Source organism: Chelmon rostratus, chromosome 9 (genome assembly GCF_017976325.1).
Source record: "Chelmon rostratus isolate fCheRos1 chromosome 9, fCheRos1.pri, whole genome shotgun sequence".
NCBI lineage: Eukaryota > Metazoa > Chordata > Actinopteri > Chaetodontiformes > Chaetodontidae > Chelmon > Chelmon rostratus.
In genome coordinates, this window is record NC_055666.1 from 8387005 (window position 1) to 8412790 (window position 25786).

General features: G+C 42.3%; 1 protein-coding gene across 1 annotated transcript in view; it reads right to left on the minus strand.

Annotated features, from left to right (window-relative positions):
* Positions 1–25786, minus strand: part of tenm1 (teneurin transmembrane protein 1) — a 166022-nt gene that overhangs the window by 68811 nt on the left and 71425 nt on the right. The window contains exons 6-9 of the mRNA XM_041943515.1: positions 18252–18425; positions 8369–8571; positions 6072–6279; positions 1689–1790 (exon numbers count right to left, since the gene is read on the minus strand). Coding sequence (XP_041799449.1) covers positions 1689–1790; positions 6072–6279; positions 8369–8571; positions 18252–18425 — 687 coding nt within the window. The remainder of the gene's footprint in view (positions 1–1688; positions 1791–6071; positions 6280–8368; positions 8572–18251; positions 18426–25786) is intronic.

Consider the following 25786-nt stretch of genomic DNA (forward strand, 5'->3'; position numbering starts at 1 on the left):
GACAGAGAGAGAAATAAATGACAGAGAGGCAGAAGAGTAAAAGAGACAGGTAGAGCTGTGAAGATGATATGGAGAGGTCGCAGTTAAAGGGTGGTGATGCTATATTTTTCTTACTGTCAACAAATCCTATGAAAAGTCCAATTTAGCTTATTCCTCTGTGCCCACTCCACTATTGTCTAAAAACTGTTTAAAACGTCAGTGAGACACACTGTTGCACTGGCTGACATGTTCCTTCATTATGACAAACATGGACACTAGTTTATTTTTAGTCAATCCTACATGCTGTAAATTCTCTGAAATAAGATGGTATTGAAATAACAGTGTAGTCTTAAAGAATAGCCAGGGGCATGGCCACAGGGCGGGTAAAAACACTGAAATACATTACGTGCACTCTATTAGCTTATATGATATAATCAGCATGATATACATTCACAATTTCAAAAAAGTTGGGACGCTGTGTAAAGGAGAAAATAAAGCAGAATGCAAGCATTTGCAAACAGACTGTGTTTACAGGCAATGGTTTCCCCATGTAGTAACATCCGTTATACAATATAATGTGTTCACAAAGTGGTGAACCTCGCTCCATTGCTTGTGAACGAAGGAGCCTTTCCAGGATGCTCCTTTCATACCCAATCATGATACTATCACCTGTTACCAATCAACCTGTTTACCTGTGGAATGATCCAAACAGGTGTTTTTTTGAGTCTTTTGTTGCTCCTGTCCCAACTTGTTTGAAATGTGTTGCTGCATCAAGTTCAGAATAAGCAAATATCTACAAAAATCAATGAAATTGATGAGATCGAGCATTAAATATATTGTCTTTGTAGTGTTTCCATTCTATATGTCTCACATGCCTTTGTATATTTAATCAGCTGCTCTTTTTCTGAGTTTTTTTTTAAAGAAAGAGTACTGTCATTCACTAATTAAGTTGGTCTCGCACACAATTTTCATGTACTGAAAAGCTGCTGGGGCGCAAGGAGTTTGCCTTTTGAGTCTCTAAAATGCTTTTCAAGCAAAAAAACATATGTGTAGGAAGTTTTATTGACGGCGCTTGAAAAACAGCAGAATGGAAGCGACAGGAAATAGAGAAAGAATTAGCGTTGTGAGTATACCTGACTGTTTTGGTGTGTTAATGGAATTGGTGCTGAGGTAATGCACATTATACCAAATTTATCAAGACCAGGTCTAATGGAAAAAAGCATCAACAGCAAATTAAAAGGGAGCACATCAGAAAACAGGGAGGTGGCAAAATACAATCATGAAACAGGGGAAACAAGAAATGAAGTTACGCATTGGTCAGTTTAAAATAAAGCCCTTATTCTCTCTGCAGCTAAGATAAAGCTCTCACCATTATTTGAGAATCTATGGTGCTGGTGCTGTAAATAACTGGCAGTGGACCAAAGGGTCAGAAACATTTGCTAAAACTCCTAAAATTTGTTTGAAATTGAAAATTAGTCAGCCTTGTTTTTTTAAGTGAAACTATACAGTAAGTATGTATATACGTTTTAGAAAAAATGACAGTACAAGTGAATGAGCTTGGGGCTGAGTGTCACAGACAGACTAGGGAGGTCAGAAAGTATTGAGAGACATTGTAAGAAACTGTTGGTTTTGGTGTTTTCATGGGCTGTGTAGCCAGGAGGCAAAATCTAAAACAATAGCAGCCTTATCATTTATCAGATTTCTCTTACCTTTGGCACAGTCAGGACCCAAGAATCCAGCGAAGCAGTGGCAGTGTCCAGCCACGCACTCTCCGTTTCCATTACAGTCAGTGGAGCAACCATCCATCGAGTCTGCACAACCACACACATACACAAACATTCACACACACACACACACACACACACACACAATCACAAATTCAGACATAAAAGGCAGAGAGAGAAAAAAAAAACAAAACTTGAAAATATTCCACATGTAACTCCATAAGCTGGCATAGCTCTCTGTTATTGAATGAGAGATCTGATAAGCAATGGATGGCTCCCCAGACTCAGGGGCTATATTAGATTAGTCTGATCCAGCTGCTATCACTCTCTGGGGAATGGCCAAGCACTCACTTACACTCAGTAGCACTAAGCACATTATACTGCATTACAGGTTGGAAACACACTGCATGCAAATTTACAAACATTAAGGCTTAATCAACAAACTGTTTACAAGGGCACAGTTTGGAACAAGAGTGAACAACATAAAATCTGACATTGTGAGTGCACAAGTTAGTGGGGAATGGGTGATGCTGCGTCGCTACAGTAGCTACGCTCTCTGCACGGCGAAGATCAATGTGATGCCTGTTCCTACAAGTGCTTTGTCTCATCTGAATACGTGTGTTTCATCATATCCTCCTGTAGGCTTTATGGGTTTCATCATATTCCTCCATCGGACTTCAATTAGCTTGCCTTCTTTTAGCGTTCTCCTTTACTCCCATTGATATGTCCATCATGTCAGATCTCATTCTACGGGAACAGACAGCATGGCAAACATAGATAAAGAGGGAGAGCACTTCTATGCTTTTAGGGCATTATATAAGCCCGCTGAGCTCTGCCAGCTCTCCTCGAGATGGAAGATTCTGGTGGAGAAGTACCCGGAGGCAGGCAGAGTTAGAGATCTGAACTGTGCTGCTGGTTGCCGTGTGCCAGGCGAGGTCTATCTCAGCTAGATAGAGTAATTAAAATGGGTGTCGAGGATGTCATCCTTTATTTGACCCTGCGCCGTCCTGCTCGGCTCCTCTGAACGGGCATCGACTCCGGAGTCAAACCGCTGCAGTCCCCTGGCTCGCTGTGTTCAGGGAGCATGGATGACAAATCCTTCAGTGGCATGGCTTGCTCACACACACACGCGCACATTCACACACACGCACACATTTACAAACACATGCACGCAAAGTTATTATGTGACACCCGCCTTGAGGCACGTGTGACACATGCTAATGAGACAGGCCCTGCCAGTAGCCGACAGCACAGCGTTATCCTCCACAGCAGCGCATCACTACAGAAACCAAAGTCATTTTCACCTCCATCACCTGTCATCGTCACACTGATGGAGAGAAGGAGTGGCAATCATCTTTTCTCCCACACAGTTAGGAGGATTCACAAACCGTTCTCTGCATGTGTCTCTGTGTCGCTCTCTTAAAAAATAAAAAAAAAGCCTCACATTCCAATATTGTATGTGGCACCTGACACATGCAATGAACAAAAACTCATCTGCAAGGTCACGAAGTTCTTTTTAATCCAGAGGAGAGTAGTGATCCGTCAGAAAGCCTCATGAGGCTGTAAGGTGCAGGGCTGTCACACTGATATAAGCACCGAATCTTTCAGGTCAATGTCTCAACTATAAAAATCTCCAGGCAATTAACAGGTAATGTAGGGTGAGCCGTGTCTTTATTTGTTACACTGTATATATGTGTGTGTATATATATATATGTACATATATATGTGTGTACTGTATATATAAGTATATATATAAATAGAGAGAGAGAGAAAGAGAGAGAGAGAGAGTGTGTGTGTGTGTGTGTGTGAGGTCCCCACTCTGTTCTTTCCACCGACTAAACCCTTTCCAGTTAGAAATCACTCATGCCATAAGTTATTGCAGTTAAATGCTATTATAAAATAGGTGCTTCCAGCCAAGTGATCTGATTGGTCAAATACGCATACCAATTGTACTTTATGAGCCTGTAAAGTTTCAGCTATGCTTTATGACCCTTAGGCTTTATGAATTTATGAAAAAATGAAATGGCTGCTCAGCTAACTAGAAGTATTCAGCCGCTAACCACTTTTTTTTTTTTTTGTTTATCATCTAGTTTGTTAAAAGTTCAAGTAATCTACAGGAAACTTTTCCCTCATGCTTTGCTGGCCATTGTGTAAAAGATATAATATTCGAGTACAGCAATTCTGCATAATTAATAGCCCTGCAGAAAGCACCACTCCCTGCCTTGGTACAGGTTGAACAGAAGTGAAGAAGGTGGGTTAGGAATGGAGGTGGCTAAATGGCAGAAATCATTTGGCTGGAGCTTTCGTGGGTCACATGGAAATGTCAATAACAGGAGAGTGCTGCTGTTTTTTTCTGGCCAAAATCATGAAAATATGTTCAATGTGAATCCACATAATGGTGCCTATGTTAAAATCAGCAGGTGTTCTCTCATTTTGAGTTGTTTGTCTATGTGTGACCTGTTTAAACATTAGAGGCAGAATCACTGAAAATGACTGTATGGTGTATACACATATCAGCATATATTACAGCATACTATATATCAGCATTTGTGCCGACAATTTTCTGTCCTACTCAGCAGCAGCACCGTTAACATGTAACTGAATGCTGTGTGTGTGTGTGTGTGTGGAGGGGGGGCAAGTAGTGGTTAGAGTACATCTTCAGAAAACGAATGTAAGTCTATGTCTAAGTCCACAAGTCTGTATGTGTGTGTGTGTGTGTGCTGACCAAAGTCAAACTTTCTTTCACCTTTGTCAAGATTGTGATGATTGCAGTTACTACCTATGAGCGTTTTCTGTCTCATACGGTCATCTCATTACTACTGCAGGCATGTTTAAACACATATACTATGCCCCCTACAGATGTACAAGCATAGCTTTGTACATCTGCATCATTTGACGTATTGCTTTCATATTCTTCATCTCCTCACATTTCCCTACTCAAACACTGTATTGATTCTATTTTATTTTATGTATTTATTTTTACGACGGTCTTTCTCTTATTTATACTCTGTTTCTTTGTTGTATCCAGTTACTATTTGCCGCAGAAAAGCTCGATTTCCCGACAGAGATCATCTCATTTCTCCCTCATCCACTCTGGGCTTCAGCCTACTGTGCCTCTTATTAGAATTTATTGTACTGTAGCTCACTGGTTTTGGTTTTCTGCCTGCAAAACAATGCAGTGTGTGTTTGTAACCCTCGTTGTAGGGGTAAATGGGCAGTGAAATGAACTCTGACACCAATCCATTAATATTATTTTCCTCTTTCATGCCGAATCACATGATTAATCATTGGAAAAACCAAAATGGACTAAATGCTGCTATTCTGAGCCCATCTGTTGTGTCTACATTTGTTTAGATCATCAAAGAGGAAAAGGAAAGTTAACTCTTTGTAAATGCTGCTGTTTCATGTTCAGCACAAAATATGTGCCTCAAAATAGGTCTGGTATATTCCAGAATTTACAGACAGCACACGAGTCAACAAATGTTTGACAGCTCTGAAATAAAATCTGTGTTTAGCTGTCGCATGCTGTCAGTCATTGTATAAAAAACTCTGTCAATATGACGATGAAAGATGTCTTCAGCACAATGTTTTGGTGCTATGGAGCTGTTTAATGATTGGCTTACAACTTGGGCTTTGAAGAGGTCGCTGATACACATATTTAGCATAGAGAAAGCTTGGTGCACTCTTACTGATCATTTACTGAATAACTTTAAAACTAAATAATGCATGGCCAGTTAAAGATCAGCGGGACAAAAATCCCCAAATGAAGTCTGTTTCATGGAGTGCTTCTCATTATATCTGTTCATCACATATTGCATGCTTTGTAATTGCCATATTACCTGTCTGGCATGTATAAATTATCAAGTACCCCCCTGATGTTACTGTGCTACTACATTTCCCAACACTTTTTTTTTTTTGTTATTTCAACACTGTATTCTCTTAAGGAGCACTGGACAAAGTGGGAGTGAAGAAACTGCCCTGGTAATTATCCACTTGTCTATATTCAGCCACGCACTCCTGCATTATTCACATCCTTCAATTTACACTGCCATCCGTGTGTGTCATATCAATGAGCTGCAGTTAGCAAGCCCTGCCATAACAAGAGAGCTGTCCTCCCCTCTCTCACAGCTGTCCCCTGCCATGCCACACTCACTCTTATAGCAGGAAAAGTTCCCTTCAAATGTCAATGAGTTTCAAACACTCTCAGCCATATCTTTGTGTTTTCTTGCGTGTCAACAGACAAAAGAGGAGAAAGGGCCAACAGTGAGATGCACAAATAATAGAATTTTATAACTATAGAAGGAGAACAAATATTCATGCTAACTCGAGACAGGGAAGAAAAGCTACCACTTTCATTACTCTCCTCACCTATGGGAGTGCTGTGGAGTAACACTTGCTCCAGGTTGCGTCCGTCGTTGTAGAGGGCGAGGTGCCAGGTGCCAGGGTCCATGTACTCGATGAAACCTGTTTCTTGGAGGCCGCTCAGCAGCAGGCCTTTGGGAGCTTTGGCGGTCGAGACGGGATCAGTCAAGGACCTGGGCAGCGCCTTCCCATCCAACAGTTTCACAAAGTCGAACTGGACACAATCAGACAACGACAGTGTCATCGAATTGGGACGAGCAAGACGGGAATTCACAAAACCTGCATGAATACAACGGAAATTTGCAAGCCAAATCTTGTGTGGTGGTGTGTGACTGTTGTTGGCTGAGCTTTAAGAAACTGACAATTGAATGCTATTGGAAAGCTGCCTGCATAAAAGAAGTTGGGAAACAGCATTAGATGTGGATATCAGATGCGAATTGTGAAACAGGAATGGAAAGGAAAAAAGGGGGAAATCGTCATACATGACAGCTCAGTCCTCAACCAGACATGTTCCACAGCAGCAGTTCAACAACTTGACATGCTGCTAATAGCATGGGCAGACTTTACCACCCGGGTTTTCAAATGGAACAGACTATTGTTTCATTTGTCTAAACCTTGCTGTGCTTCTCTCTCACCCTTGCTCCCCACCACCACCGTCTCTCCCTCCCCTCCTTTGCCATCGTTAAACCTTCTTGAACTAGCAAGCGCTCGCTGAGTCTTATTCCCCCTGAGGGCTGTGTGTCACACTAGTGTCAAAAACAGCTAATTAGACCTCTTCATGCAGGCGAGAGCAGGGGCGCACAGATGTTAAAAAGCAGATGAGTCAGTGTGTGTTGTATTTTTGTCTGTAGACGTGCTTCTTGCATGGCATAATGCTGTTCTACACTGAATAAATCAGAAATTGCTGTTTCCTTGGGAAAATGGCATGCATCCACCTTCTGAAGTTGTTTTTGTGAAGATCTCTGTCCACATGGGGAAAACGGCAAAATCTCTCCTTCTTTTTCTTCTTTTAGTTAATAAACAACAAAATTTTGCATGACAGTCAACATCTAGCAGGAGCATGACAGAAAAAGCCTGATTACTTTGCAGAGTCTCAGCAAGTAAAATGTTCGTTTTTCATCATCTGCTACACTGTGTTTTAACACACCTGAACTCACAATTTCAATGGTCTCACTTACGTATTAACTGTTGTCTGTTGTCAGAACAAGTACTAAAAGTGATTTGTTCGTGGCTCATAAATGCTACCTCTTGAAAAAGCAGAGAGCAATTTCTGCTCTGATGCACTGAGTTGCTGATCAAATATATATTGCTTGCAAATGAATCTAAAAAAAAACATGCAGAATTCAGTTTATTGACACATATGTTGTGTGACTGGCTTTACTGACATTTAAAATGAGTGATCAACTCCTGATCTTCCAAGCAGGCATATATACACTACATGTAGGATCAAATCTTAACTGAACTTACTATACTGAATGCATCCTTGCCACTGGCCAACTCAGTATTTTTTGGTCTACTTTCTTAATTATGATACATACAGTTAACATCTGGTTAAAAGCTTACAGACAGACGCGTGACAACACCAGAGACGATCATAATGTTCTAACTCTTACATCTGATTACAAAAAACATTAAAGTTTCACAAAGATATACCTTTGCTATTACTACAGACATTAACTTATGTATGTTTGCATGTTAGGACTGTTAAAATCAGCTGTAGACGTATTAACTGGCCGATCGAAATAATTTTTTTGCAAATGATCACTTTTTGGCACGACACCGGCTACAGCGCTCTACTCAATACTAAGACCAATTTTAAAAAATGTTGTCCCCATTAGTCACTTGGACACAAGGGTCCACTATCACAGATAAAATTTGACTGGAATTTCTGCTGTTTGTCTGGGACACTGAAATCTTCCGGGATACATGGACCACCACGTCACTTTCATTGACTGAAAATGAAATGTAGGTCAAGCTGATACAAGCGAATAACTCAACAACTCGGTACAGGACATTATTTAAATTGTTTATTTTGTAATGTGTAGGTATGTAGATCTTTTGACATGTCTGTGTTTAAATAATGTGGTTGTCTCTCATTGTATTGTTTTTTCCTCTTATGCACATAATGTAGAAAAACATATTCAAATGGTTTGAACCATGGTCATTTTTGGCCAATTTTGAAGGCAACATATTGAACTTATGTTACTACTGAACTGGAGACAGATCAGATGGATGGATGTGGAACTGTGGTACAAATAAACCCATCTGGGTGAACAGCACGCTACAAAAGGGGCTTCCATTACCTGAGTGTGTGTAGGCGGTATGTTCCTGCGTCCGTAGACCCCCAGCAGAGCGTTGTGCGTGAGGGACAGGTTGAACTTGATGTAGGTCGGATGGTGCACAGTCATATGAAACCTCCAAAAAAGTCCCGGCGGGATTGCCTGGCTCTGCTGGGTTCCAATGTCGACCTCACCACGGTCGATGGCCCGGCCTCGCATCCACTTCTCTGCAGATAAAAACCACAGACAGGTGATACTGTTAAGTCGCACGCTGCAGATTTGTCAAGGTAGACAGGGACTTCTATTCAGTATCAGAGGGAGCAATTAATAACCAACCTGATGTCCTCAAACATCAGCGTGATCAGCGGGCGTACTAATGAAGTGAGACTGAATAGACATTGGGAATGACTGAACGCTGGTGAAAATCCTGCTTTTCACCTTGCTCTGGCAATCCTTTGGATAGGCTCTGCATAAAGATGAACTGCTTTAGTGAGGAAGTGTTTTGTCTGAGAGCTGTCTACTGGGGCTTTGTCATGTGCTATATTAGCATCTTCTAACAAGGAAGAAAGAGTGTGTGCGTATGTGTTAGCATGCATGTGAAAGGAAAGAGACAGAGGTGGATGAGAGAAAGCGAGGAGGGCAGGGGCACGCACACGTGCACGCACGCATTCACAAACAGCGTCACGGCACAAAGATAGTGTCTTGAGTGAGAGCGTGTTTTTGTGTGTGAAGAGAATAGGTCTTTCCAACAGTCCCCTGGCCATCAGCTCCTCTCCTCTCCATAAGCCTTTATCAAGCAGCAGGCCTGAATCTTTTGTGTAGGGGAGCAGGCGAGGCTCTCCAGCCCTCTTTGTGTCGGCCTTTATGGAGAGATATATCTCTGCTTCTAAACTAAGATGGAGGAAATACGGTGACAGAAGGGAGCCAGCCGATCGTTACGGCCACAAAGGCAGAAGAACAGTTAGGGGCAGATTCATGGATGAGGCCGCTCGCTCTCAATCCATAATGCCTGCAGCTTTACCACTCCATTATGGTGACACCATGCCCACCCACAGGCCAGCCTGAATATATCACATGTACTGTCACACACATAGGGAGGTAGAGGGTGCAGGCCTGTGAGTAGCTCCTGTTTCTACTGACACTGATTCTTTTTAGCCATGCTAGCGGATTGGCTATAGGGATGGAAATGTTGGTCTGCTGTTCTGTTGGTTGGTTGGTCCACCACTTTGGTTCAGACTGAAATTTCTCAACAACTACTGGATGGACTGCAACGGAATTCTGCATAGACATTCATGGTGCCTAGAGAATGGCTTTGGTGATCTATCTGAATCTTCATCTAGGACTCAAGTGAGGATGACATTTGCGGTGTTCAGTGACACATATATAATATTGACTGTCACGAAATTTGGGACGCACATTTACTGGGGTTGACTGGAGTTTTGGGATTTGTTAAAAAGTTGAATGAAGGAATTCAGTCATCCAAACTTTTACTGAACAGCCAAGTGAAGCCAGCTCTGCTATTTGCTTGACTCTGAATCTGCTGCTTTCTGAATCTCCTCATCAATAGCACCAGTTCAAGACCTTATTTCATCCATTCAAACATGTTCATGCTAAAAAGCATTAGAAAGACACTGAACATGGACCTGATAAACAACAGCATGTTAGCGTGGTCATTATAAGCATGTCAGTTTGCTATAGTCTCTCATTTCTGTTTCTTTCTAACCAAAATTCTTACTTTTATGACCCACGTGTCAAAAATCATACTAATGCAAAAGGATAGGGTTTTCCTTTTTATCTTTTATGTCCTTTATCTTCTTCAATGGACTACAGGGTTGAAAAAAAATTGATCAATTGGTTAATTGATTAAACTTGACTGAGCTGTGACAAGGGAGCTGGGGGCTGGACGAAGAGGAGGAAAGACAAAGAGAAAGAAACATGTGACGGGGATGAGAATAAAAAGAGTTCAAAAAGGTTTATAATGAATGGGAAAAAGAGACAGACGTGCCATATGAACAATAAATTGTCCCTGTTCTAAAATCTCTACCAAACAGAATAAAAGCAGCTTGGCAGAACTAAGGTATGCATTCATGCATTCCTGCTGAGTCTACCTCAGCAGTCTATTCCTATTAATGCTAATCCTTACTCCTGTGCCTCGTCACAAAAAAATAAAGGCCAGCAGAGGGATGGGTGTCCCGAGGAAAGCAGCCTTTTATTCAACAACAGATGAATAGGACATGAATAGGGCATGGCAGTTGGCAGAGGACTGGCAGGCAGACAGGCGGGCCGGCGAGCAGGCTGACTGGCAGGCTGGCGGGCAGATGAGCAGGCAGGTCCTTCTGATGCTAATTACTGTATAGCGCCTCTCCAACTCTGACGCAACACAGGGACAGAAAGCGGGACTCAGGTCAGCCGCGAGGATGGGAGAGAAGGGGGAGGAGGACGAGGACGAGAAGACCATATCCAAAGATGAGGTGGCGGTGTCAAGTTAGAGCTGCTGATGCAAGAAAGAAGAAAACCCTCCTTGCATGTCTCGCTCCTTCTGTCTCAGCAGAAGAGAATAATAGTACAGCTCCAGCAAAAAGAGGGAAGGATTGAGGCATTTTGGGAGTCCCACAGAAACCTGACGGATTGCATGGTGACTGGGGCTCCTCCAGGCCTCCCCAGCTGCTCAGATTACTGCTGTCAATCAATGTGTTCCACCAGCACTGTAGCCCCATGTACCTCAGCACAAAACCTGAGACCAGTCTTTGAAAATATCTTTCAAAACAGCAAATCTCTTTTTATTCCTACTTGGCAGGCAAAAGGAATACAAGTTTAAACAAGCCAATATGCAAGCAGGGAGGTAAAATTCCTTCACACCCTGCTATCCTGTGGCTTTAATAAGTGAAAAGCAGCTTGAAATTCACACTTGCTATTAGCAACTTCGAATAAAAATAAAAATAAATGGCATCGCATAAATTTCCTCTTGTGCTTTTCATCATTAGTTGGCAGCAGAAGCGAGTTGTAAGCAAAAAATGTATTACGGTTTATTTCAAAATGTTGAGCTTGTTTAAAGGGCCGATGAAAGTGTCATATAGCTTATTCATGCCTGCCCTTGATGGAAATGATAAAGGGTTAGTGGGCAGGTCTGCTTAGAACCAACACACTGTACAGTATAATAATGATGCTGCCTCAGCCAATTACACTGGCAGTGCGGCACGGTGTGCACATAACACGGCTAATGCCCCCATTGACAAGACGTACCCACAATAGGCTAGCGCATGTACACGTTGCAAGATTTTCCCTGAAATTAGCCCTTGAAAGGTTCCAATGCTGCAGGACATCTAAATTAGGATGCTTTTAGATTTGAACTCTTAGCTTCTCCCATTTCTAATGACTAGCTAACGTCTCCATCCTTCACCCCTCTACTAAAATGTGTTTCTGAAAGTCAGTGTGCGCTTGCCTGCCCATTCGTCTGTCTGTCTGTTGCCCGTCTTTGAGTGTTTTGTGTGTCTAGTGTGTGCGGGCAGGCCAGCGAAAGAGATGAGCTACATTAGGACTTGGGACACAAGGTCTAATTAATTTCTCTTGCCTACGGGTTATTCAGGTAAAACAATTACACCTGTAATCTATTTTCAAAGGAACTAAACTGTCTTTGCAATTAATGTTATTATCCCTCAGATTCTAATGAAGCAGAGAACAGACTAAAAGTGCAGTAGCGACAGGACATGTCTGGGGGGACCGGAACTGTGTGAGTGTATGTGCGCGTGTGTTAGTCGATATTGAGGCGTAGGCCTGTGTGTGGATCTCACACACATTGGTGCAGACAACATTAATAGTGTTCCAAATGCAAGGGAGATTGAGTTTGCCGCAGGATGAATAAAAATATCACAATGGCCAAGGTCTCTATAATTACTTGGATTCAATTAAGGGCCTTTTGAGCAGTTGGCTTAATAAGCTTTCAGCCTCCTCTCTCCACTGTGCAGCCTAATGAGTGTCAGTCAGAGTCAGGAGAAGATAATGCTCTTGGCCTTAGGGCCTTCCATTACTCTCTCGTCCTCACCTTCCACCATTAGGCCTCAGGCTACGTCTATGACAGGCAAGTCTGCCTGTTCACAAACTCATTCACTCCATGACACTCCGAGTGCGCTTACATTGTTACACATGTAATATGCGTTGTATAAATTGACACATCATGGGGGCGGCTGTGGCTGAGGGGGTAGAGCAGCTCATCTACTGATCATAGGGTCGGGAGTTTGATCCCCACCGCCTCCTGTCCACATGCCAAACTGTCCTTGTGCAAGACACTGCACCCCAGGCCACTGGGGATGCGAAAGCCAGTGCAATCCTAAGTCCCAAGCCCAGATAAATGGGGAGGATTGCATCAGGAAGGGCATCCAGCATAAAAAGCCTATGCCAAATTAAATATGCGGATCATAAAATCCCATGCCGGGTTGGGCGGTGCCCGGTTTGCCAGCGAGATACGATGATCCACTGTGGCAACCCCTTACAGGGAGCAGCAAAAGAAGAAGAATCTGACACATCATAAAGCACTTGTGGAGTTTTTTTTATTGCCCCCTCTTAGGTATTACTAAATTAGCTTGAGAAGAGGCCTGCAAGGAGCAAACCAGAGCTCACACCTAAATCCATATGTTTTTTTGTCTCGAACAAATGAATGTACAATTTTAAGCCAAAGTCTGAACAATTTTGGTTGATTCACATAAAAGATTTCTGTATTTGCGTTTATCAGTTTCTCTTCTTAGTGGTCTGAAGTGGGTGGGGCACACTTAGAAAAACGTCCAATAAGTGACCTTTCCACTAAGGATTTCGCAACATTTAAATCAGAATGTGATGACAGTTGTGAGGTTGTTTGTCACTGTCAATCAAATGTGATCCAAGTACACTCACACAGCCCTGGAATACCAGGAGCCACCCTCTCTGTAATATAAAGCACTCATTCTAAGGTACAGAAAACGCAGATATACTTATTTTGACTCTGAGATTTGTTTTGGGACCCCCACCCACAGTTTGAGAACAATTGTTCCAAAGAAATACTCCATAGTTTTTAGATTAAAAGTATCAATACAGCATTGTAAAAAATCTCTGTTTTACCTCTACTGTCTCTATCTGAAAACTCTATGCTTAAAAAAACTCTATTATAACTAAAAGCCAAGTCTTCAAAATCTGAAAAGTGAAAGTACAGAAGTGTTATCAGCCAAATGTACTTAAAGTTTACAAATAAAAGTAGAGAAAAAGAGCCCCTGTGAGTGAGCTTTTACTATATGCTAGACTGTCAACACTGATGCATCAATGTGTAAATAGCATTTTAATGTTGCTGCATGTTCCATGCTTGTGTGTTTTTGATGTAAAATCTTAGTAAGTTTAGAAACAAGTAACAACAAAATGGAAATACTTAGGTAAAGTGAAAGTACCCTGAAACCTTGTTTAACCCCTTTTGGCCACACTGCAATGAAAAGTTTTGTTTTTTTTTTCAATCGGAGAGGAAGTTCTAGTCTGTTTACCAAGAAGATAAAAATTGACTTTGATTTTTTTTTTTTGACTTTGATGTCAGAGCCTAAGACATCAATCTACTACTCAAATGTCAAGAGTGAGTACTACAAATCCCTCAGCTCTTCATAAAATGTGTCATCTACACTGTAAATACTGACTGCAGCCTGAAATTATGTTTAATTTCTTCAGATATATTTGGATGAGATGTTTTGAATGCAGGGTGAATAACAGACAGAAATGTTGCTGCTGTTAGGCTTTCTCAACTCGAGGCGCTCGAGCAGGGGGTTCACTGAATGATCTATACTTTCTCTGTGTGTGTCTGTGTGCGTGTGGGTGTGTGTGCTCCGTCCCGAGACTGTATCCCAGCGTGAGAAAATCGATGAGACCAGTGTAACAGGGACCAGTCCATCAGCATTTGCACACATGCACAAGCACGCGCATGCGCACGCTCATCCCTCCCACAGACACATCGCCTTTCCCCCACATACATGCATATGCGCACACTTTCTTACACACTGCTCAGCCTCACTCCACTCTCTCTGCACGCAGTCTAGAATATTGATGTGCTCTTTAAGAGCCCTCCTCTCTGTCTGTGTCACATTCCATCCATCTACACACCATTTCCAACCACACCATCAGATACAGCGAAAACAATTCAGCACTAACTCTCCTTTCATACAGCGGTTTATACAATCATTGCATAGGCTCAGATGGCATTCCACAACCTCCACATTTCATCATCTCCACATTATAATGAGGCATTATGCCGCTCTACTGTATGTCAGTTTGTATCATTTCAAATCATTAATATATCCGCCGTTCCACTTTGACTGAAATATTACTCTCAAACTTCAATGCACTTCATTAAGGGCAGGGAATCCACTGACAGAAAATTTCTTCTTCTTCTCTGGGACTGCTTTCATCTGCACCAGAGGAATTTCTACATGTGTGTGTATGTGCATGCGTGCGTGTGTGTGTGGGCATGTCTGCATGTTCATATGCATGCATGTCAAATATAGAAATACAAAAAAGAGAGAGGAAAGATGGAGCGTTAGTGCGTGCACTTTCACACATGCACATCAGCCTGGGGTTGATTATCGTGGGGTGAGTGGCAATTAATGTAGCACTAATTAGAGAGGCTTTTATGTGTGGAGGACTAAGAAGGGCTCCTGGTGATCTCTGGAAACTGCAGGCGAGATAGCACGAAGAACATAAAACACAGCACGCACAGCTTGACAAGACAGTGGCCATACGCAGATGACACAACATGTCAATTAGTATCTAGCGCCGTGCTGCAAGCTGCTTGGTAAGGTAGATTAGAATTCTGCTGCTCCCGATCCTGATTTCGGGGTAGAGCCAACAAATCAAACAGAGAGCCTATCTTTATGGCATTGAAGCTGACATAAAAACAACAACAACACTAAAAATACATGAACACGAATGCAAGCAGATTACCACCTTCCAATCATTTCGCCGAGCTCGTTTCATCTCTCCCTACTGTGTCATCAGTTTATATCAAAACAAGCAGAAACTGATAACTATCCTCCAATCACTCCGCTCAGCTATCTTTATGCTCCCACAGTTATGTTGTTACTTCTGTTTATAGTAGAGTCAAGAATAAAATAATTTATTCCAGATAATAATATGAAAAAGAGCATTTTGCTGCTTGGTTTCTTTGTTGTGTAGACAAAAGCCATGGAAATGGCTAATAAGTTGTTTCATGGAAATTGTATTTTAATGTGAGCGATTATTTATCTTGCACTACGTTTATGGCGGATATCTCAAACATCCTTCACGTAGATTGCTATCCATCAATCATTCTTCTCTCCTCCCATCACTCTCACTTGTCTCCCTCCCTATCGTGTCATGCTTTTTTTTTTTTTATCATTTTCATTCCCCACAGCCTCCTCTCACCATCCTTTGCTGTGTAATCTAGGGGATTGTGTGGTCTCTTGGTGTGAGAGGTGATGGGTACAGCAGGATGAGCGTGATAATCTGCCACACTGGATTACAGTCTAATCTCTAATCTCTCTGGCCCTCCTCTGCCCGGGGACCACCTCCACCGTGCCAATTTTATTAATCTGAGCTCCCTGCATCAACGGCTTAGCTTTGCCCATTTTGATTTCCCAGCTTTCATCAGGCACATAAAGCAAAAGGAACTGAAACAATAGATTGTTGTGACGCAACATTCGGAAGTGAATTCCATGACCCTGCACGCTCTATCGGAGGATTTAGCAACTGATGAGGGAGTTAATCCTCTGAATGTGAGGATTCATCAAGAATAGTTGCTTTAGGGATGTCCCAGGTTGCCAAATTGCAGCGGTTTGCAGTTTGGCTCGCACATTCCCTGTGTAAGTGCTGAACATGGGCTCCAACAGCATTCCAAGTAATATCCATCAGAGTCAGTCTAAGCGTGAAGGTTGCTGTGTCCTGCCTGACTTCATGACCTGGAACACTCACAATTAATGTCCCATGTCATGGGGTTAAATCGGTGTTAGTAATTCCTCTGGCTAGTTGAGAGACGGCCGAGTGGAGAAAGGCTATTCCAGTCACGAACTAGCTAAGAGAGAACATGATTAACCAATTACCTTGCCTTTCTAATAAATGAGTAATCAGTTCAAGGCTGATCTCTGGACTGATGTCTCTCTGTCGTATTGGAACACTCATTGTGCTGAGTATGTTATGTATGCAAGCCAGAATCCTAATGCAATAGAAGCTGATTGGAATTCATGTCACCAGATATATAGTCAGCCTCAACATGTTCCAATCATAATGTTTAAATGTTCATATTTACATTTCAAGAGGATTTTCTGGTCTTGCTACGATTCTGATAATTGCACTTCCATTGCATCCTATAGCAAAAACGTCTGAGTGTGCTGACAGGATTTTAATGTCAGTAAATGTGCAGAAACAGAACAACAAGAGTAGAATGATTTAAATATTCTAGGAAAGTCATAATTTCGTCAAGTCTACCTGCAGCAAATGTGAGCAAACTAAGTCACGTTTGGTTTATTTCATGACTTTGGAACGTTGATGTCATTCGACATCAAGCGTCGATCACATCAGTTCACAGAGAGGTCACCGTTCACAGCCACAGAGCAGCACATATTAGGTACATAACATGGAGAGTCAAATATTATACTAAACACAAACAAAACCAATGTAATAAACAAAGCAAAAGGGAACTTGGTAAGACACACATTAGCAATGTAAACTGAATAACCAGTGCTAGAAAATGATGTGTAGATTAGATGCAACATATTCAAAAAAATTAGCTTGTGAAATAGAACTAAAGCCAGATAATTCATTTCATAGAAAGAAAACAAGCCATTAGCATTTGAATCAGCCAGAGTTATTCATTGGCTCCATATTTAAGAGCATTAAAAAACACACATGTTGATGGAAATGTAATGCAATAATGTGCAGACGCTTACGAGAGTCCTGATTTAGCATTGCACTCCTACCATCAGACGCGAAATGGACAGTTTGAACTTGACGTAGCAGAACCAGAGGGTGCAACTCAACTGGTAACAGTTCGGTCGGAGATTCCGGGGTGTTATGCTAGAAGGACGTAAAGTAGCCTGGAGGCATTACCCTCAAGCAGAGGTGAGGAGCAGGCTACAGGGGTCTGGTAAGCTCAATTCTGTCTGACTCCACACCCCAAGATTTTTGTCATTTTCCAGCTTGTAGTCTTCAGGCACTGAAGCAACACCACTAGAGGCCTTATTAAACTTCTTCTGGAGCCATAAAGCACAACTACATATATGCAGTACTGCTTCCCCAAACCTGTAAAAAACACTTTGATGTTTGAAATCAACGGAGCTCCTCTTTAAGACTAAAAAAGATATAAAAGTAAAGAAGAAGAAGAACTTCAGATTTTAATTACGAAGTAAGAGCTGCCCATGTTGAAATGTGATCAAACACGTACTACAAATCGACTCATGTTCACCATGCAGCAGCAAAAAGGTACCTTCATGTTGGAACTTTGCAGAAGATGCTTGACTGTAACACTGATTAAAGCCTAACATGAAACTAAGCCTAAAAACTAGCCTGACTAGGACCGGACTAGTCTGAAGGGATATGTTTCTGACCCAAAGTAACAGGTCTGACTTATTTAATCCTCATTTACAAACCAGAATTTCCTGAAAATAAGCCTGATTTGCTGAAATGATCCTGGGTTGACTTGCCTCACACACCCTACTGGTTTGCCTTTTTGCTAGTAAAATGTCACAAAGCACCATTACAGTAAAATGAAGTGAGACGCTTTAAGCCAGTGTTCATTCAGTACATTTAATATTTAACAAATAGCAAAATACTGTATTACATTTGCTTTGTTGTTACTGTCAGACAAATCCTGTCACTAGTCGAGCGCAGAACATCTGTTATTATGGTGTATACTGTGTGTGTGTCAGCTCACCTCTGTCGCCGGCGTGTGTGTTTTCAGGGTTGAGTGTGTCCAGCAGGTGGATGGAGCTGGTAGGTCTGGTTTTGCTGCGGTCCTCCTGTTGATGGTCCGCCGAGCTCAGGCCGTTCTCATACAGCTGGCTCTCGCCGTGCCGCAGATGCCAGGTCAGACCTAACAGGTGGACCGCTACACACGCACGCACACAGACACACACACACATACACACACGCAACCAGAGGGAGAGGGAGAGGGAGAGGAACAGCAGATAGAAAAAAGATCATTATTCAGAGCATGCAGAGGGGTGTGTCTGAATCTTCTTCAATGCCCATCTTAGAACTCTCACTCACTTTATGTGCTTATTAATGCCCAGCAAGGTAGGGGACAATTAGCAAATACACAAAGAACACATGCACAAATGCTCTCTCTCTCTCACACACACACACAAACGTCCAGTACATTCACGTACACATGCATACATTAACACAGAATGTGGCAGAGGTGGGCAATTAAGGCAGATCTTCAGAGCCGGAGCTCAGGGCTGGTATTAAAGCGCTAACACAGTCTTTTATGCATGACTAATGATGCTTTGAAAGCTGCTGCCGATTCACAATCCATATGGGCCTTTTAAACAACAAAGGGTATGGGAGGATGCTGGGTTCCCCCTCCCACTCATAAAACTGTTTACTAGGACAACAATCCTGCATGCCGTTAAATAAAAAACAACTAACACCTGCCCATTAAGGAAATTAATTAGCGTCTTGCAAGGTTGTCAATAAAGTCTTCAGTAAAACATTCACCTTGCTCTGACCAATCATCAGGTTCAATTCGTGCGAGATTGTTCTCCAAAACTGCTTTAGTTTCCTACTTTAAATGAATCTAAAAAGATAATGTCCCTTTGCTGATATGAAGAACAAAGCAAATGAAATAAATCACTGCAGGTTTTTTCTCCTCTGACACATTCGGAACATCAAACAAAAGCAAAGACTCAAATCACAAAGTTACTACGCACTGGTGGCAGTCAGAGGACGGCTGCCGCATGCAGATCAAGGTAAGGAACTTCTAACGACTTCAAACATCTTCACTGTCTGTCTTCTGTCTGCTGATTGCCGACACCCAGAAAAAGCACTTGACACGCGCTTGCTCACGCTCGCACAAAATGGCTGCTTAGAAAAACAAATCCACAATTATATGACCAACACACAGGTACAGCACACTCACACAATTGCATAAATGTACCAGCTATTTCCATGCACGCACAAATGCACATACCCGCACGCACGCACACACACACACGCACACACCTTCGCGCTCACCCACACTTGATCCCCAGTTGATGAGGAATACCTAATTAAAACTCCAGATAGTTCAAAGCCATCTGCAGTCACTTTCTGTTGCAGAAGCACGGGGGGGAAAAAAGAGAACTGTTTTCTCTGAAAAATACAGCAAATCTATGATGAGCTCTGAGAGTTGAAGCCAATTTGGTCCCGTGCTCCACTTTGGCATCTATGGGGATCAGCAAATCACACATTCCAACATTTCAACTTCTGACTAGCCCTAGCCACTGTTGGTTTAGCTATCTACTCATGCACAATATGAGCTCTTCAAAGCGATTACTAGGGCCATGAGGGAGACGTCATGCATCATTTAGTTCAGACTAATTGAACTGTCAGTCTGTGACGAGACCAGACATGGACATGCACAGATTCTTCACATCAGTGCGGGTACGAGTCACTCATTTTATTCCCCCCACCCCACCCCACCCTCAAACTGTAGTTTTCTTATTTTCGTTTTAAAAGGCGCAGTGTGGGGGTTTCTCTCATTAACACATTACTGTGAAATTAGTTGTGATGCTTCATTCTGATGCTGGGGGGTTGGGGGTTGCTATGATAAACAGCAACCTGAATGATCTGCCTTGTACATTCAATTTCATGGGTTTACTTTCCAGCAAAACCCCTTGTAGTTGTCTGGTACTGTAAGTACTCCATCTTAAGCAGACAGGTGAGAGAAACAAATGGGCAGGTAGAGAGAAAAACATACAGATGATAGTCAGGATCACGTTTGAGTTAACAATGCTACATTTAGAGGCAATCCTGCTGTGGGTTCCTTAAACCTACAGCCCATTATCAACTCTCTGCTATTAGAATTAAACATGAAATATAGTGTTGCACCGACAAATGTAAGTTTGTATGCATCATCACTGTTTGTACTGCATTATATTACGCAGTGGAGTGGAACAACCTATCATAGTTTCATAAATTAGTCTGTAAGAGTGCTCAGTGAGGGATGACAAGTTATTCCCAAACTGATACATTTAGCATTTCTACCATTCAATCTCTCACGCTTCATTCTCTCCCCACTTCCTCTCATCTGAATTGCTTTTCTTTCTCTCCTTGTTCTCCTCTGCTCCCCCACACCTCCGTTAGCCAAGTGTTACCCACTTCAGTAATGACTCTGCAGTGACAGTCCTCATCGGCTCTCCTATCTTCTCCTCTTCACCACTCCATCCCTCCTCAAAAGCCCCTCAGACCCTACTTCTCCTGGTCCCGCTCATCAGCCTCTCTCGCTCCATCTCTCTCACTCTTTTGCTTTATGGCTGTTGACCTTTTGCTAGAACACTTACCATCTAGAGTCAGAGAGCGTGCACACACACGCACACACACGCATACACACAAACACCCATAGCCAGGCAGGATAAGGACCTGGGAACTTGATGAGGAGAGGATGGTGGAGGGTGCAAGTTTGTGTGTATGCTCTTGTACTTTCGAGGACCTGGTGTCCTCAAAGCAATATTAAGACCAGTCATAACAGTATTAAGACTTGTTCTTCACTTGACCAAGTGAATTCTGGGTATTTCAAAATTGAGAAGCTCAGGAGCCGCAGGCAAGGACAGGACTATTAGGTTAAAATTTGGGGATGCAATTAAAGTGGGAGTGGTTTTAGACCAAGAGTCTTAGTCATTTGCTGCAGGTAACAGCTGCAGGTGGAGCTCTGAAACGCTCCTGGTTGAATCAGTACAAAAGATGATCGACGACTGAGTGTGAAGGATCGCTCTTGACCTTGAAAAGATAGTTTGACAAAACTATTCTGACCCAAGGTCCACTTACTAGCAAATGTGCAACTGTGTTAGTGTGTATCTGGTTTGATAAGAGGTAAAACGAACAAGCCTGTGTGTATCAAAATACATATAGGCATATTTTCCCAACCCATTTTGCCCAGAAGACAACCATTTTCACTATGCTGATACCGTCCTGCCCCTGGTTTGTTGTATTTGAGGCTGTGGTAATTTGTTTAAGAATATGCAGCATATAAGCATAAAATCAACTCAAATATCAAAGGTTTTAAACACAGGTTATGACACAATGCCCCTCTACAATACAGCACTTTTTGAAACAGGTTGTAAAGTGCTTTACACAGTTGAACCAGGATTAAAACATTTCAGGACTGCAACGAGGCATATCAACCAATTAAAATAATAAAATGTCAGTAAGATAAAACAATAACAATAGTAAATAAAGTACTGTATTTTCCGCACTATAAGGCACACCTAAAAGCCTTTAATTTTCTCAAAAACCGACAGTGCGCCTTATAATCCGATGCGCCTTTTGTATGGATCAATATTGGTTAATTATGGCTGTCGTAGTCAAGGGGCGTGGCCGAAGTAATAGCGGAAAAAGTGTAAAGGGCATTCCACTCTCAGCGTGCCATCATCCTTTTACTGGCGCGTGCAGTCAGCTGTCAACCTGAATAATAAAATGACTATTTCACTGAAAAATGAAGAAATATGAATATATGCTAAATAATAGGCAATAAAAAATATTAATCAAACCTGGTTAATGTGATTTCTGCTCCTGAACCTCAGCGCACAGCATCTGCACACCAGCGCTGTGCACCGTCACCTGCATCTTTACACAGGATAAGTTGTCATCTGTGAGCGTTTGTTTGTTTCAAAACGAACGAACGAAAATAAAATACATTTTAAATAAATGCTCATTATTTTCAAGAGCCGCATCAGAGGGATGAAAGAGCCGCGGAGCCGCGGATTGCCGACCCCTGATCTAGTGTCTGCATAACGCAACCCCACGGTACTTTCTATGCGCCTTATAATGCGGTGCGCTCTATATATGAAAAAAGTTTTAAAATAGGCCATTCATTGAAGGTGCGCCTTATAATCCGGTGAGCCTTATAGTGCGGAAAATACGGTAAAAGATTTGCTGTAATTTTTTTTTTTAAAAGTGCTGTTATTAATCTAAAGTTGTTGTTTTTTTTTTTCAATTGAGAAGTGATTTAAAAGATCTCATGGATTCTGCAAGTCTCAGATCCTCAGACAGGGAGTTCCAGAGCCAAGAAAAAGCTTGGTCACCTTTAGTTTTGAGCCGGGACTTAGGAACAGCCAGCAGAGCCCTGCCTGAGGATCTGAGGCTGTTCTCTGGCTCATGGGGGACAGCAATTCAGGCCATTTCTTAAAATCAGTTCTGAATTTTACCGGTAAACCAGTGATGAGGGGCTCAAACTAGGCTGATATGAGCTTGTCTTTTAGTATCTATTACAAGCAGCAGCGTTTTGTAGCTGTAAGGCTTGAGATCGTTTTTGGCTGAATGCCGAATACAATGAATTACAATGATTGAACCAAGATGACATAAAAAGGCATGAATGCCCTTCTTGAGATGAGGCTAAGAGAGAAAATACTTGATTTCTGAGATGCTCCTCAGCTGATAAAAACATGATTGAACAGCTTTTGTAACTTGATTCTCAAATTAAAGGTCACTGTTAAATATTACACACAGGTTTCTGGGTGGAAGTGTGACATTTGTAGACAGGAATCAAGATGTTTTTATAAAATTTGGATAGATTTTGGAGGACCAAGAAGAACAATTTCAAATTTGTTTTCAATTAGCTGGAGAACATTTTGGGACATCCAACACTTTATTTCTAAGATAATAATTGGTGAAAATTACCCCCTTCACAGTTTTTTAATGGGAACAAAAATCGCGTGAAACACTGGTACTGAATTTTGTGTTTACGTATGATATGTCTCTGTGACAGCATGTATACGCAGAACAACAGAGAGCAACACAGGTCAGAGGCATCACTGACAACTACTGAATAAGTTCTCTTTGATAAATACAATTTAAACCAGTCTTGAGCAGCTGATACTATCCAAGGCAATCCAATAGCATGCAATGGTCAGCTGTAAATGCTGAGCTGAGAAGAGTTCATTTTGATCAATTTCTAGCATCAGCTGTAAGTAAAACAGACACAGCCCCATGATTGGGAAAGATGCAGGAGCCACCTAATGGCCTTTACCATTTTGATTTCTAATTTTGCTTCAGTGGTGTGAATTAGTAATTACATAAATTCGACAGATATATTGTCACAAACAACCTGCAGCCCTCTGTGTGTTTCAGCCGCAGTGACGGCTGTGGTAGGAGCATTTCAGTAAAAAGCAACCGCTACTTATGGCGAGCAGAGGCTAAAGCTTGCACTTCATAAAAACCTGCGCTTTCAGCAGTTTAAAGAAATAGCTTCACATTTAAATAAATACATATTATTTATGCACTATATGGTATGTCCTTTGTTGTTGTGCAGTTAAAAGAGAAGATAAATATGAAGGTACCGCAGCAGCTGGTTAACTTAGCTGAGCAGGTCAGCTGATAGAAACATAGACAGGAGATAAATCAACATTGGTCCGCAGATGAAACGAAACTAGGGATGCAAGGTTTGTGTCTTAGCCAAACAGTCACCAGTCCGCCTTGTGTTTCTATGTTAAGGAACATTTAGAACATCATTAAAAGAACATTTTAAACTGGGGATGACTACCTCCTGAATCACTGGTTCCCCTAACTTCTTAACTTTATTGCTTATAGGATTTGGCACATTTTTGATCCTTTGTGCGGACACGAAATACACACGCACACTCACACAGACACACACTTAGACACAGCATGCAGTCAGTTATGTGAGCAGCATGTGCTCAGCATGAACCTTCACTTCCACTCTCTTTTTTCCCATCTGTCTATCCATCTCTCTCTCAATGTCCATCTTTCTCTCTCACCCTCTTGCAAAAATGCACATAACCGGCACACGTTAGACTCCGGGTGAGTCCAGTCATTATAACTGGAGAGGCAGCGGCAGCACAGTGGCGACAGCGAGCAGCAGTGCAGCGAGCTAACAGGCCGAGGCCCTCGCACACATGAATCATTGATCAGTGTGACAGTGAGATGACTGCCAGAGGTAATAGGACGGCACTGCTGTGAGGGGGTTCTGTGCTGTACCCTTGCTGTCGGCTACCCTGCCGAGATGTGCGTAGAAGATGTGGCAGGCTGAAGAGAACAGCACGGGTGTAGCGAGAGACGGAGGCAGTTCAGTCGTGAGAGCTTGATGTGGCTTTTTCAGGTGTACTTAAACTACCACGGAGAGAAATAAGAGAACATAAAAATCCAAGCTGGTGGAAATTTGTGGGTAAAGTTAGCAAGGCTGCTGAGATAACAACTGCTCCATTATGGCAGCTGTACGTTAACAGCTGGAAGGCACGGTCGTATGAATGCCATGTCTTTATTGTGAGTCTAATACTGTAAATGGCAGCCCTGAATCACTTCATGCTGTCAATTATTCTCTCCAGATAGGCAGGTTTTTAAAGCAGACTATTTGAGCTGGTGGAAGCAGAGAAAACGCTAGCTTGCAGTTGGTGCTGCGCTTGTTGCTATTGTTGTTGTCAGGCATGTGTGTGTCTCCAGATGAGATAGAAATGATTGTGGGCTCCAGTGATGATTAGATTTCACACTCATGGTGGGAGAAAGAGTGGGAGATAGAGAAAGAAAATTGTGTGTGTGTGTGTGTGTGTGTGTGTATTCCTGTTTAATGCCTGTGTTACACTACATGCAGCTATCTGGTGTTTGTAACAGTGCTGGGTTGGACTGCGGGTTGAGATTGACTGTGAATATACTGTCTTATCGATAACCATTACAGCCAAGGTAGCACTGCAGTCAGTTAAAAATGATTTATCAATACTCTCGCAAGCAGAAACACATCCAGGCCTGATTGCCAAGTTCTTTTCACTCATACACATAGCTAACCGCCAACTATATTCCATCTGACAACCAAAGACTACAGCTGGCTTTGCCCTGCAGCAAACACTTTCAAGAGCATCAGTCATTCGATTTAGTGTGTAGTTTAGCATGTACAGTAAAAGCAATTTCTCATCCAAGTTCTGCATGGCTGTGTCAGCCTCTAGCTAAGCCACAACTTCTGAGGGATGGGAGAAAGAAAGGCAGAGAGAGAAAGAAGGGCAGAGGGAGATAAAAGACACAGGGAGAAGGAGAGAGGGGAGTAGGAAAGAAGGAGAGAGACAAATGGGGAAAACAAGTGTGAAGGAGAGTGAAGGAGAGGGACTTCAGAGCCGTCTGTGTCTAAGTCAACGTTAGGGTAGAGACTGAGAGCCTGGGGGTCTGCCTGCCCTCCCGCCTTTTCGCCTGTCGGCCCTCGTTCCACTCTGACAGACAAGAGGTGCTAAAGTGTTTTTCTTACTCCCCTCCACCAACCCCTTGAAA